Genomic DNA, 13848 nt, shown 5'->3' with positions numbered 1-13848 from the left:
AAACAGTGTGAAAAATTCACAAAAAACTAATCATATTCGTTAGTCAAGTCACAATTGAAAATCGTGGTCATCAACATACCACACTACTACCAGTTAATCTGGTCAATTTGAAAGTAAACAAATTTTCCTAAATTTGTACAACCGTATTGTTTTCTTCCACAAAGATAATGTTTTAGCGATAACAAACATTCTGTTAAATTTGCATGAAATGATGTATTTTTCTTTATTCAAACTTAATTGACTGGCTTGAAATATCCAATGAATACCTTGTGTTTAACCAAAAGTTTAAACAGTGTAGCAAAAACGTAAATAAAAATATTGTTTAAAATTAAAAAGGACAATAAAGTAAAAAAAAACAAAAAAAGATGCTGACAATTATTCACTTCTTGCAGTTATGATTTTTCATTTTACCTTATATATGTGAAATTCAGCAATTCGACAATTCAGCATGCTAGGTCTTTTTAATAGTTGAATTTTGTAAACGTATAGAACTAGAATTATCACAAAATATGTTGATGCAAGTTTCTTTCTAACCAATCCCTCCCATTCCCGATATAGATGTCAAATTGTATATTAGAATTAAGCAGTAGTATTTTTTATGGTCAAATTATACATTTCATATAGTTTATGTATCTACTAAGTTAAATAATAATTTTGCTGATACCAAAACAGCCATGAGTTTTATCTAAAATAAGAAAAAAACGTAGGTGTTTGACCGACAAATGTATTTATCTATGCAGATATTGTCACAGAAAAAAATCTGATAAATAAAAAGTGGAACTTTTCGATGGTTTTCCGTGCTTCCCCCTCAAAAGTCCTTAAATTGTTTGTGCTAATAGGGACATGGCGCATTTTGTCAAATTTGAAATTTTCAATTTATATACGACAATATTGGATGAATATCATTTTTACAGTTAAAATTATAATCTACAATAGGTTGTTGATATGTAGCCCGATATAATCCATTTTTAATACAAAGAGTATGCAATCCTTCCAGTATTGTGTCTTTAAACATTTTAAAAATGCTCTTAAAATATCAATTTCAACAACAGTATTCCTAATCGTAAAGCTTTACAATCAGTAATGTGAGATATATAACCTTCCTTGGTTGACCATAAGTTAAAAGAAATAATTGTCAAGAATCACAAAAACCTAAGTATCATCGATAATTTTTGTAGAACAGGTTCTCAATTACTATCATTTAGTAACAATATATTCCTAACATATAGGCTTAATTACTTGCAAGTATAAACTGAAAAGTGTTTTATATAAAAAAAAAAAAGCAAGGAGATGTGCACGTGGTTAACGTAAATGAAAGAATGATTTTGAATAGTATGCACATTTCTGTTATCATGAAAGTTTTTCGCCCACACTCATCAAGCAAACAATACCTAGGAAAACCCCGATTTATACTGCTTTAAAAATCACATCTCAATCTTGTTTTGAACATAACCAATTCCAAGGGCCTTGGCGCTATCAGCTTGAAGCAACATTTGATAAGTCTACAAGTCCTCAAGATGAACGTTTTTTATTTGATGATAGTCGCATCTCTCAGCAAGACAATTATTGCAAAAGGTGGTTAAAGAATTTGATATAGGTATGAAATTTAAACAAAAACTATTTGTAAACATATGATAACTTTAGAAGTGTTTTTAGTTATCGTAGATTTAAAGTGCGTGTATACAGAAAAGGACACAATCTCAGAAGCAAAGTTTGACCCGGAAACACAGATCTGCTGTCGAAAATCAGGAGTCCATGAAAAATTTCAGCAAGGCAAGGAAATGGACTGTTGTGGGGGTAAGATATAAATTACAATGCTTAGAATTATTAACTGCAAACAAAAATGAATGAATGTCCAAAAAAACAATGATAAAACGTATAATAATACTTTTAGCGCTACGGTCTATCAACATCACTCAATCGGGAAAAGGAACATTGACTAACGCGGCTTACCTCCCTTGCTTAATATAAAGCTCTGTAGTGAATACAAATATCCATGTCATTTTCCAGTATTTTAAAAGAAAAAATATTATTTTATATAAAATCTTATAAAATCATACAATAATCAACCATGACAGTATTTCTTCTCAATAAATTAAATCGTTTGCGTTTATATTTAATAGTGTGTATATATTTTGTTTATATTAGAGACTCGAGAATGAATGATTTTCTTCATAGATTTACATGTATTTATAATTTGATTTTAATATCTTTATGTACATGTATATATGTCGTGTTTCAATTAATTTTAATGAAATTGTCAAACTCAGAAAGAACTGATCGGGGTTTTTTTCTCATTTGCAGTTTCATGCAATTCATTATGATTTTTTTTCTACACATGTTATAGGCAACAAATGCTGCCTCATTCACTTCAAGATTGAATTGTTTGTTTTGTTTTAAAATTCAGAAACATAATACCATTTAATTATTAATTTCTTTGAATGTTTTGATTTTAAAACGTGTATTTGTATGTGCGGTGTTTTAATCTTACAACGTGTATGTTCGGTGTTTACTCACAGATTCCTTTTATCTCACTTTCTTCCTTAACGTTTGCTTTCGTTCTTTTATTATATTTATTGATGCGTTTTCTTAATTAATAAATCTGTTGATTATCTACGCATTTTTTCACATTTGATTTTTCTCAAACCGATTTATTTTACCAGTACATTTTCAAATCCTTAAATGCCATATTTCCGCGATATGTAAATACACGTGTACACAACATATATCAACAAGTCAGAACTATTTAGGCCAGATTAATTAGAATTTGTCAATCTAATTTTTAAAATTAATAAGAATATTTTTGCGGTATTTTATAGCAGCTTTAAAATCCAAACTGTACACAATGCCTCAAACATTTTCATTGTCCTGTCTTTTACTTTTTCATATGACAAAATAAATCAAATCAACTGAAAAATTTTAATCTTCTTTAAATGTAACTCAGTCAAGAAGAAGGATGTGTCTGTTTCAAAAGGATTAGGATAATTCATTAATTAGCTGTTATTATTGGTGCATTTCGTTCATTAAATTAACGACCAATTAAAACTAAGTCATCTGTACTACGAAGATTTAATGCATTGTTTACATTGTTGGGTCTCTGTGACGTCATACATCCACAAAATGAAGAACGATAAGCGGGGAAGAATTTTTTCAGGTGCTGTGTTTTCACGGTTAAAGGCAAAAAATCTTACTACACGTATTTTAACATTTGTTTATACCAAGCTTTATATAATTATGAAAGAAAATCACAGTGTTAAAATTTGTTTCATATGACCTTTAAGAAAAAGAAAGCAGCGAAGAGGCTGAACGCAACATAACACACATTTGCTGCAAAAACTCAGGTGTTCACGAAAGATACCAAGATGATCAGGAAGTTGGCTGTTGTGGAGGTGAGTATTGAGTCAAGCATATAGTTTTTGAATGTTAATACAAATTCAAAACTTTTTTACTACAAATGGAATGGAAATGCATGGTACAACGCAGATAATTAAATTGATTTGAAATTTACTTAAAATATAAACGCAAGTATTAAGTGTAACTGTACACTAGTAGTTATCCATATGTGTGTGTGTGTGTGTGAGTGTGCACGTGTTTGTGCATGTGTGCGTGTTTGCAATTCCGCAAATTCTAAAAAGTACCAACGTTCTTGAATACAGAAGATATCTTCAAAGTGGAATCCGAGCCATGTCCCAATAAAAATACATCTCAAAAGGCTGTCAAGAAGACATATGGAAAAAGTAAGTTTTAAAACGTAATTTTAGTTCAATGTTCATTTTTAGAAATAACAATCCTTTGGATGAAAGCTGCAATACTATGTATTTATAGTCTATTGGTTTTTGTGTCTCTTTATAGGAATGTTTAAATATTACACATTTGATTCTTATGATAAAATATAAAAAGTCAACAACAATATAATACTTTGAAACTTGTGAATACAGATTCAGAAATAGCCCGGTCACGAAAAGACACTACCAAATTGCCCGGAGTCAGGCTTTCTTTGCTACTGCATCAACAATGGAGTATGGAGGTTGATCAACTGTCAAGTGAAAGGTAGAAAATTAACTTACGCTAAAACGTTCTTTTCTTCTTTTTTGAAAGTTGGAGGGGTGTAATATGCTTCGTTTGATAACCGAAAATGTTATTGTCATATCATATGTCCAAATTTCCTTTCAATTTTTGCAGATTAGCCAAAAAAGTTAAAAAGATCAAGAAAGCCATCAGTCGCCTAATAAAAGTATTTCAAGGGGCATTTTAAACAGAAAAATCCATTGGTGATCACTAACCTGTACAAATGAAAGCATCTAAGACTCAATAGCCTGATTTATTATCTTTATTTTTTTTCTTTTATGATAACATTTGTAAACAACCATTTTATCTTTGCATTTCATTATACCATGTAACGTGATAACAAAATATCAGTTATCAGAAAGTGTAGAATCATATACATCTATTTAATATATCATGAAATAAAGAACATGCTTATTATTTATAGTTTACGATTATTCATTGTCTGGTAAAATCACCAAAAAGGAAACAAGCAACAACATTATGGTATTATAATGATTCATTCTACAGACTAAATGCTTTTAAGAGATAAGATAAAACACGTCGCTAGTCTTGCTGAAAAACAGTAAAGATGTGTGAGCTCTGTAACTCTCTTATAATTTGATAAATGACACTAAAACTTTGTTGGAACTATGAATATAGGTAAAATGTACACGGGTTGGGTATATGAAATGTCTGTCAAGATTACAAGTGCATGACGTATATACTGCTGAAAAAGCCGATTGTTAACCTATTTGTTGTTATCGTATCGGTTTGTTTTTCAATTGCTGCTTCGACGGCTTCCTGAATGACGTTATTGTTATTCATGTAAGAGTTAAAACTAGATGCACATGCAACACTCCCCTGGCTAGCGATGAACAGTTGGCCGGAGAGCATCGAACATAAAGTGGAAATTCCCTCCTTCGGTTAGTGGTGACCTTTTTTGTAACCTCTATAGCAATACTTTTCAAAAGTTTCAGGAGAGTTGTTAGAAGGAGAACAAGGTTGTGGTACCGAGCAATTCATTTGAAACTGCTTGCTTTGCTTGATAGTGGATTTGTTACCAGTGTCTATTTCCGCGTAGGTAGCAAGATGAAAACTAATTAAGATAATTGCTGTACTGGCTTAAGTAAATGGTTTTCAAGATTCACCCATCTCATAGATTTCACAGAGAATTGATATATTAATTTCCTTGAAATTACAGTTTAAACTAGAAATGTTAAATATATACTATATCTTGCAGTTAACATTTGATAATGATAATATAAATGTGACAATACTTTTTGTATAACTATACCTATAATACGAAGAAAAGTTTAATTGTATAGTTGTTGGAAATGAAGATATTCTTGCTTCAGAGTCAAGTATTCTATTTGTAAGACAGCTTCAATGACGTTTACCCATACGCTTGGTGAACCAGTATAAAATCAAAAAATGCATTTCGATGTAAAAAGCTTTCATATATGTAGCAACAAGGGATTGTGGATGCGAGATTATATATATCTAATTCTAGGACATCTGAATAAGATATTAGATTAGATTTGAAATACAAATGGAATTAATCATTGATTTACACTACTGGCTTTAAAAACCCCTGTCCGTATGAAAATCCCCTGTCTTCCCCTGTCACCCCCTGTGTTTTCACTGTCATCCCCTGTACATCCCCTGTGTGCCACTGTACAGAGCCCCTGTATACCCTGTCATCCCCTGTGCGCCCCTGTACACAACCCCTGTGTGCCACTGTAAGCCCCTGTCACCCCCTGTACGCCACTGTCATCCCCTGTAAGCCATTGTATACCCCTGTGCATGCCCCTGATATCCACTGTACGGCTTTTGACTGGTTTTTTTCAATATTATTTACTTAATGCTACTGAAATCACATATGTTATATTTTGAGCTTTAAGTCAATATTTTTCACTCAACAGCGCCGAATCACAAGACACACTGTTATCGTAATTTTAGAAATCGCATGCTTTAGTTGATGATTTATTGATACTTAAATAATCATCCTAACAACTTAAAATTTGAGATTCACCGGGTGTTAAACCTCAGGTGAGGGCGGGGATTATTTTTAATAATAGGTGTGAAAGCCCTCAGTGCGCACTAAAACCAATGAATCAATCAAAATATTGTTTAAAATTAAAAAGGACAATAAAGTAAAAAAAAACAAAAAAAGATGCTGACAATTATTCACTTCTTGCAGTTATGATTTTTCATTTTACCTTATATATGTGAAATTCAGCAATTCGACAATTCAGCATGCTAGGTGTTTTTAATAGTTGAATTTTGTAAACGTATAGAACTAGAATTATCACAAAATATGTTGATGCAAGTTTCTTTCTAACCAATCCCTCCCATTCCCGATATAGATGTCAAATTGTATATTAGAATTAAGCAGTAGTATTTTTTATGGTCAAATTATACATTTCATATAGTTTATGTATCTACTAAGTTAAATAATAATTTTGCTGATACCAAAACAGCCATGAGTTTTATCTAAAATAAGAAAAAAACGTAGGTGTTTGACCGACAAATGTATTTATCTATGCAGATATTGTCACAGAAAAAAATCTGATAAATAAAAAGTGGAACTTTTCGATGGTTTTCCGTGCTTCCCCCTCAAAAGTCCTTAAATTGTTTGTGCTAATAGGGACATGGCGCATTTTGTCAAATTTGAAATTTTCAATTTATATACGACAATATTGGATGAATATCATTTTTACAGTTAAAATTATAATCTACAATAGGTTGTTGATATGTAGCCCGATATAATCCATTTTTAATACAAAGAGTATGCAATCCTTCCAGTATTGTGTCTTTAAACATTTTAAAAATGCTCTTAAAATATCAATTTCAACAACAGTATTCCTAATCGTAAAGCTTTACAATCAGTAATGTGAGATATATAACCTTCCTTGGTTGACCATAAGTTAAAAGAAATAATTGTCAAGAATCACAAAAACCTAAGTATCATCGATAATTTTTGTAGAACAGGTTCTCAATTACTATCATTTAGTAACAATATATTCCTAACATATAGGCTTAATTACTTGCAAGTATAAACTGAAAAGTGTTTTATATAAAAAAAAAAAAGCAAGGAGATGTGCACGTGGTTAACGTAAATGAAAGAATGATTTTGAATAGTATGCACATTTCTGTTATCATGAAAGTTTTTCGCCCACACTCATCAAGCAAACAATACCTAGGAAAACCCCGATTTATACTGCTTTAAAAATCACATCTCAATCTTGTTTTGAACATAACCAATTCCAAGGGCCTTGGCGCTATCAGCTTGAAGCAACATTTGATAAGTCTACAAGTCCTCAAGATGAACGTTTTTTATTTGATGATAGTCGCATCTCTCAGCAAGACAATTATTGCAAAAGGTGGTTAAAGAATTTGATATAGGTATGAAATTTAAACAAAAACTATTTGTAAACATATGATAACTTTAGAAGTGTTTTTAGTTATCGTAGATTTAAAGTGCGTGTATACAGAAAAGGACACAATCTCAGAAGCAAAGTTTGACCCGGAAACACAGATCTGCTGTCGAAAATCAGGAGTCCATGAAAAATTTCAGCAAGGCAAGGAAATGGACTGTTGTGGGGGTAAGATATAAATTACAATGCTTAGAATTATTAACTGCAAACAAAAATGAATGAATGTCCAAAAAAACAATGATAAAACGTATAATAATACTTTTAGCGCTACGGTCTATCAACATCACTCAATCGGGAAAAGGAACATTGACTAACGCGGCTTACCTCCCTTGCTTAATATAAAGCTCTGTAGTGAATACAAATATCCATGTCATTTTCCAGTATTTTAAAAGAAAAAATATTATTTTACATAAAATCTTATAAAATCATACAATAATCAACCATGACAGTATTTCTTCTCAATAAATTAAATCGTTTGCGTTTATATTTAATAGTGTGTATATATTTTGTTTATATTAGAGACTCGAGAATGAATGATTTTCTTCATAGATTTACATGTATTTATAATTTGATTTTAATATCTTTATGTACATGTATATATGTCGTGTTTCAATTAATTTTAATGAAATTGTCAAACTCAGAAAGAACTGATCGGGGTTTTTTTCTCATTTGCAGTTTCATGCAATTCATTATGATTTTTTTTCTACACATGTTATAGGCAACAAATGCTGCCTCATTCACTTCAAGATTGAATTGTTTGTTTTGTTTTAAAATTCAGAAACATAATACCATTTAATTATTAATTTCTTTGAATGTTTTGATTTTAAAACGTGTATTTGTATGTGCGGTGTTTTAATCTTACAACGTGTATGTTCGGTGTTTACTCACAGATTCCTTTTATCTCACTTTCTTCCTTAACGTTTGCTTTCGTTCTTTTATTATATTTATTGATGCGTTTTCTTAATTAATAAATCTGTTGATTATCTACGCATTTTTTCACATTTGATTTTTCTCAAACCGATTTATTTTACCAGTACATTTTCAAATCCTTAAATGCCATATTTCCGCGATATGTAAATACACGTGTACACAACATATATCAACAAGTCAGAACTATTTAGGCCAGATTAATTAGAATTTGTCAATCTAATTTTTAAAATTAATAAGAATATTTTTGCGGTATTTTATAGCAGCTTTAAAATCCAAACTGTACACAATGCCTCAAACATTTTCATTGTCCTGTCTTTTACTTTTTCATATGACAAAATAAATCAAATCAACTGAAAAATTTTAATCTTCTTTAAATGTAACTCAGTCAAGAAGAAGGATGTGTCTGTTTCAAAAGGATTAGGATAATTCATTAATTAGCTGTTATTATTGGTGCATTTCGTTCATTAAATTAACGACCAATTAAAACTAAGTCATCTGTACTACGAAGATTTAATGCATTGTTTACATTGTTGGGTCTCTGTGACGTCATACATCCACAAAATGAAGAACGATAAGCGGGGAAGAATTTTTTCAGGTGCTGTGTTTTCACGGTTAAAGGCAAAAAATCTTACTACACGTATTTTAACATTTGTTTATACCAAGCTTTATATAATTATGAAAGAAAATCACAGTGTTAAAATTTGTTTCATATGACCTTTAAGAAAAAGAAAGCAGCGAAGAGGCTGAACGCAACATAACACACATTTGCTGCAAAAACTCAGGTGTTCACGAAAGATACCAAGATGATCAGGAAGTTGGCTGTTGTGGAGGTGAGTATTGAGTCAAGCATATAGTTTTTGAATGTTAATACAAATTCAAAACTTTTTTACTACAAATGGAATGGAAATGCATGGTACAACGCAGATAATTAAATTGATTTGAAATTTACTTAAAATATAAACGCAAGTATTAAGTGTAACTGTACACTAGTAGTTATCCATATGTGTGTGTGTGTGTGTGAGTGTGCACGTGTTTGTGCATGTGTGCGTGTTTGCAATTCCGCAAATTCTAAAAAGTACCAACGTTCTTGAATACAGAAGATATCTTCAAAGTGGAATCCGAGCCATGTCCCAATAAAAATACATCTCAAAAGGCTGTCAAGAAGACATATGGAAAAAGTAAGTTTTAAAACGTAATTTTAGTTCAATGTTCATTTTTAGAAATAACAATCCTTTGGATGAAAGCTGCAATACTATGTATTTATAGTCTATTGGTTTTTGTGTCTCTTTATAGGAATGTTTAAATATTACACATTTGATTCTTATGATAAAATATAAAAAGTCAACAACAATATAATACTTTGAAACTTGTGAATACAGATTCAGAAATAGCCCGGTCACGAAAAGACACTACCAAATTGCCCGGAGTCAGGCTTTCTTTGCTACTGCATCAACAATGGAGTATGGAGGTTGATCAACTGTCAAGTGAAAGGTAGAAAATTAACTTACGCTAAAACGTTCTTTTCTTCTTTTTTGAAAGTTGGAGGGGTGTAATATGCTTCGTTTGATAACCGAAAATGTTATTGTCATATCATATGTCCAAATTTCCTTTCAATTTTTGCAGATTAGCCAAAAAAGTTAAAAAGATCAAGAAAGCCATCAGTCGCCTAATAAAAGTATTTCAAGGGGCATTTTAAACAGAAAAATCCATTGGTGATCACTAACCTGTACAAATGAAAGCATCTAAGACTCAATAGCCTGATTTATTATCTTTATTTTTTTTCTTTTATGATAACATTTGTAAACAACCATTTTATCTTTGCATTTCATTATACCATGTAACGTGATAACAAAATATCAGTTATCAGAAAGTGTAGAATCATATACATCTATTTAATATATCATGAAATAAAGAACATGCTTATTATTTATAGTTTACGATTATTCATTGTCTGGTAAAATCACCAAAAAGGAAACAAGCAACAACATTATGGTATTATAATGATTCATTCTACAGACTAAATGCTTTTAAGAGATAAGATAAAACACGTCGCTAGTCTTGCTGAAAAACAGTAAAGATGTGTGAGCTCTGTAACTCTCTTATAATTTGATAAATGACACTAAAACTTTGTTGGAACTATGAATATAGGTAAAATGTACACGGGTTGGGTATATGAAATGTCTGTCAAGATTACAAGTGCATGACGTATATACTGCTGAAAAAGCCGATTGTTAACCTATTTGTTGTTATCGTATCGGTTTGTTTTTCAATTGCTGCTTCGACGGCTTCCTGAATGACGTTATTGTTATTCATGTAAGAGTTAAAACTAGATGCACATGCAACACTCCCCTGGCTAGCGATGAACAGTTGGCCGGAGAGCATCGAACATAAAGTGGAAATTCCCTCCTTCGGTTAGTGGTGACCTTTTTTGTAACCTCTATAGCAATACTTTTCAAAAGTTTCAGGAGAGTTGTTAGAAGGAGAACAAGGTTGTGGTACCGAGCAATTCATTTGAAACTGCTTGCTTTGCTTGATAGTGGATTTGTTACCAGTGTCTATTTCCGCGTAGGTAGCAAGATGAAAACTAATTAAGATAATTGCTGTACTGGCTTAAGTAAATGGTTTTCAAGATTCACCCATCTCATAGATTTCACAGAGAATTGATATATTAATTTCCTTGAAATTACAGTTTAAACTAGAAATGTTAAATATATACTATATCTTGCAGTTAACATTTGATAATGATAATATAAATGTGACAATACTTTTTGTATAACTATACCTATAATACGAAGAAAAGTTTAATTGTATAGTTGTTGGAAATGAAGATATTCTTGCTTCAGAGTCAAGTATTCTATTTGTAAGACAGCTTCAATGACGTTTACCCATACGCTTGGTGAACCAGTATAAAATCAAAAAATGCATTTCGATGTAAAAAGCTTTCATATATGTAGCAACAAGGGATTGTGGATGCGAGATTATATATATCTAATTCTAGGACATCTGAATAAGGTATTAGATTAGATTTGAAATACAAATGGAATTAATCATTGATTTACACTACTGGCTTTAAAAACCCCTGTCCGTATGAAAATCCCCTGTCTTCCCCTGTCACCCCCTGTGTTTTCACTGTCATCCCCTGTACATCCCCTGTGTGCCACTGTACAGAGCCCCTGTATACCCTGTCATCCCCTGTGCGCCCCTGTACACAACCCCTGTGTGCCACTGTAAGCCCCTGTCACCCCCTGTACGCCACTGTCATCCCCTGTAAGCCACTGTATACCCCTGTGCATGCCCCTGATATCCACTGTACGGCTTTTGACTGGTTTTTTTCAATATTATTTACTTAATGCTACTGAAATCACATATGTTATATTTTGAGCTTTAAGTCAATATTTTTCACTCAACAGCGCCGAATCACAAGACACACTGTTATCGTAATTTTAGAAATCGCATGCTTTAGTTGATGATTTATTGATACTTAAATAATCATCCTAACAACTTAAAATTTGAGATTCACCGGGTGTTAAACCTCAGGTGAGGGCGGGGATTATTTTTAATAATAGGTGTGAAAGCCCTCAGTGCGCACTAAAACCAATGAATCAATCAAAATATAGAATTATAATCAGCCATGTAATGACAGAGTACACCTTTCCTCTTTTTTTTTATCAAGCTCTTGGTTATATCTTTATTAATTTTCCGTGAAAATCAAAAATAATTAAAAGCTTCTATAGCTTATATAAGTTTGCCTAAGAAACTATTTTTGTATGTTTGTTTAGTATGTTTCTGACCGGCTTATTGGACTTTTGAATTTAATTTCAACTGATGATTTATTCTCATAATCAATTTCATTAATTTTTAAAATCTTATTTTCATATCTCTTTTTACTGCAAATTTAAGTGTTAATTAATTGCCAGTGAAGTGAAGTCTGCCGTCAATGTCAGAATATGTAAATTTGTTTTCTATACATGTACATGTAGGAGGTTATGTAGATATTGAGAAATTAAAAAAAAAAACCTGATTAATCATGAAAGAGAGAGAGAGAGAGAGAGAGAGAGAGAGAGAGAGAGAGAGTTTGCATTGATTTTGAATTAAATTTATGAATTGTATAGTTTATACGGGAATTAATTTCATAATAAGTAAACATGCAATCCTAATTTCCTCACCTATTCATTATCATTCCGCGGTCCTGGTCATAACATACACAACATACATGTCATTGTAGAACTAGTGTTTTCTATATACATGTAGCCTAAGGAGATTATAAAGATACAGAGAGAGAGAGAGAGAGAGAGAGAGAGAGAGAGAGAGAGAGAGAGAGAGAGAGAGAGACATACACACACAGAGGCAGAGAGACACCGAGGCAGAGAGACAGAGAATGAGGATAGATTGCATTGATCTTAAATTAAAAGTTACTCATAGTTTACCCGGTAAATAATTTCCTAATAAGTAAACACGCAATACTAACTAATCTTCATAACCAATTCTCTATAATTATTTAGATTAACTTAGAGCTGACAAATTGATTTTTAATTCATCAATGTTTTATTCTACACCAGATCAATTGATCAAAAAAATTAAAGACACATGATTAACAACTAGCTGATTGAAGCTACAGTTTTAAAAGAAGATGATGTTGACATTTTTTTCACTCGGTCAGTGATTATATAATAGCTACTGTACACAGCCTTTCTTGACAATTTGCAGTGCACGGTAGCAAGATCGGGAAAAAAAGATGAAAGACACACGTGTACATGTATATATACACACACTTCCTAAGATCTGACTGGTCGTTCAGTGATTACATAATAGCTATATACTGTACACAACCCTCCTTGACAATTTGCTGTGCACGGTAGCGAGATTGGGAACAATGAGGTGTCAGACACACGTGTACTTGTATATACACACACGTTCTCGGGTCTGAATTCTCGGTAATTGTACACAATAATGCAATATGTTGTTTAAAGACCCTAGGGCTTATAACTTTTCTTCACAATTTGTCAAGTAAAGAAACAAGAAATTGAAAATTTCAAACATGAAAAGATTGAAGAGCTTTAAATTCAGAACATTATTTTGCACAGTGATATGAATTAAAACTGTATATTGCTCTTTTATATTTTTCAAATGAAATCAAATTTAAATAAATGTATGAATCCAGATATTTTTCTTATCCGAAACCCGGAACATTGTTTAAAATAATGCATGTTTGAATATATGTTACCCCGTTACCGGCATTTGCATGAGGGCAATTCTATACAGTAATGCATATAAATAACTAAATTGGAAAATGCACACTGATAGAAGTTAAAACTGCCAATGGACCGGTCTAATCCCCCTTCCGACAAAAACTCAACTCTCTCTCTCTCTCTCTCTCTCTCTCTCTCTCTCTCTCTCTCTCTCTCTCTCTCATGATATATAAAAAAAAGCTTAA

The 13848-nt window shown here is 31.7% G+C and overlaps 2 protein-coding genes across 2 annotated transcripts; both read left to right on the top strand.

Moving 5' to 3' along the window:
- The first annotated feature begins 543 nt into the window (after window positions 1–543).
- On the top strand, window positions 544–4422 carry LOC105346142 (uncharacterized). Its single transcript, XM_066071925.1, has 6 exons — window positions 544–1575; window positions 1657–1797; window positions 3282–3389; window positions 3657–3737; window positions 3939–4050; window positions 4183–4422. Exons 1-6 carry the CDS (start codon window positions 1518–1520, stop codon window positions 4253–4255), a joined length of 573 nt encoding a protein of 190 aa, XP_065927997.1. The 5' UTR covers window positions 544–1517; the 3' UTR covers window positions 4256–4422.
- A 1976-nt stretch (window positions 4423–6398) lies between these two features.
- On the top strand, window positions 6399–10277 carry LOC117690668 (uncharacterized). The gene is made up of 6 exons (XM_034475115.2): window positions 6399–7430; window positions 7512–7652; window positions 9137–9244; window positions 9512–9592; window positions 9794–9905; window positions 10038–10277. Exons 1-6 carry the CDS (start codon window positions 7373–7375, stop codon window positions 10108–10110), a joined length of 573 nt encoding a protein of 190 aa, XP_034331006.2. The 5' UTR covers window positions 6399–7372; the 3' UTR covers window positions 10111–10277.
- The last annotated feature ends 3571 nt before the right edge of the window (window positions 10278–13848 follow it).

Source organism: Magallana gigas, chromosome 9 (assembly GCF_963853765.1).
Source record: "Magallana gigas chromosome 9, xbMagGiga1.1, whole genome shotgun sequence".
NCBI lineage: Eukaryota > Metazoa > Mollusca > Bivalvia > Ostreida > Ostreidae > Magallana > Magallana gigas.
The sequence above is the reverse complement of the archived record's forward strand: the minus strand, read 5'-3'. Positions and strand labels throughout refer to the sequence as shown.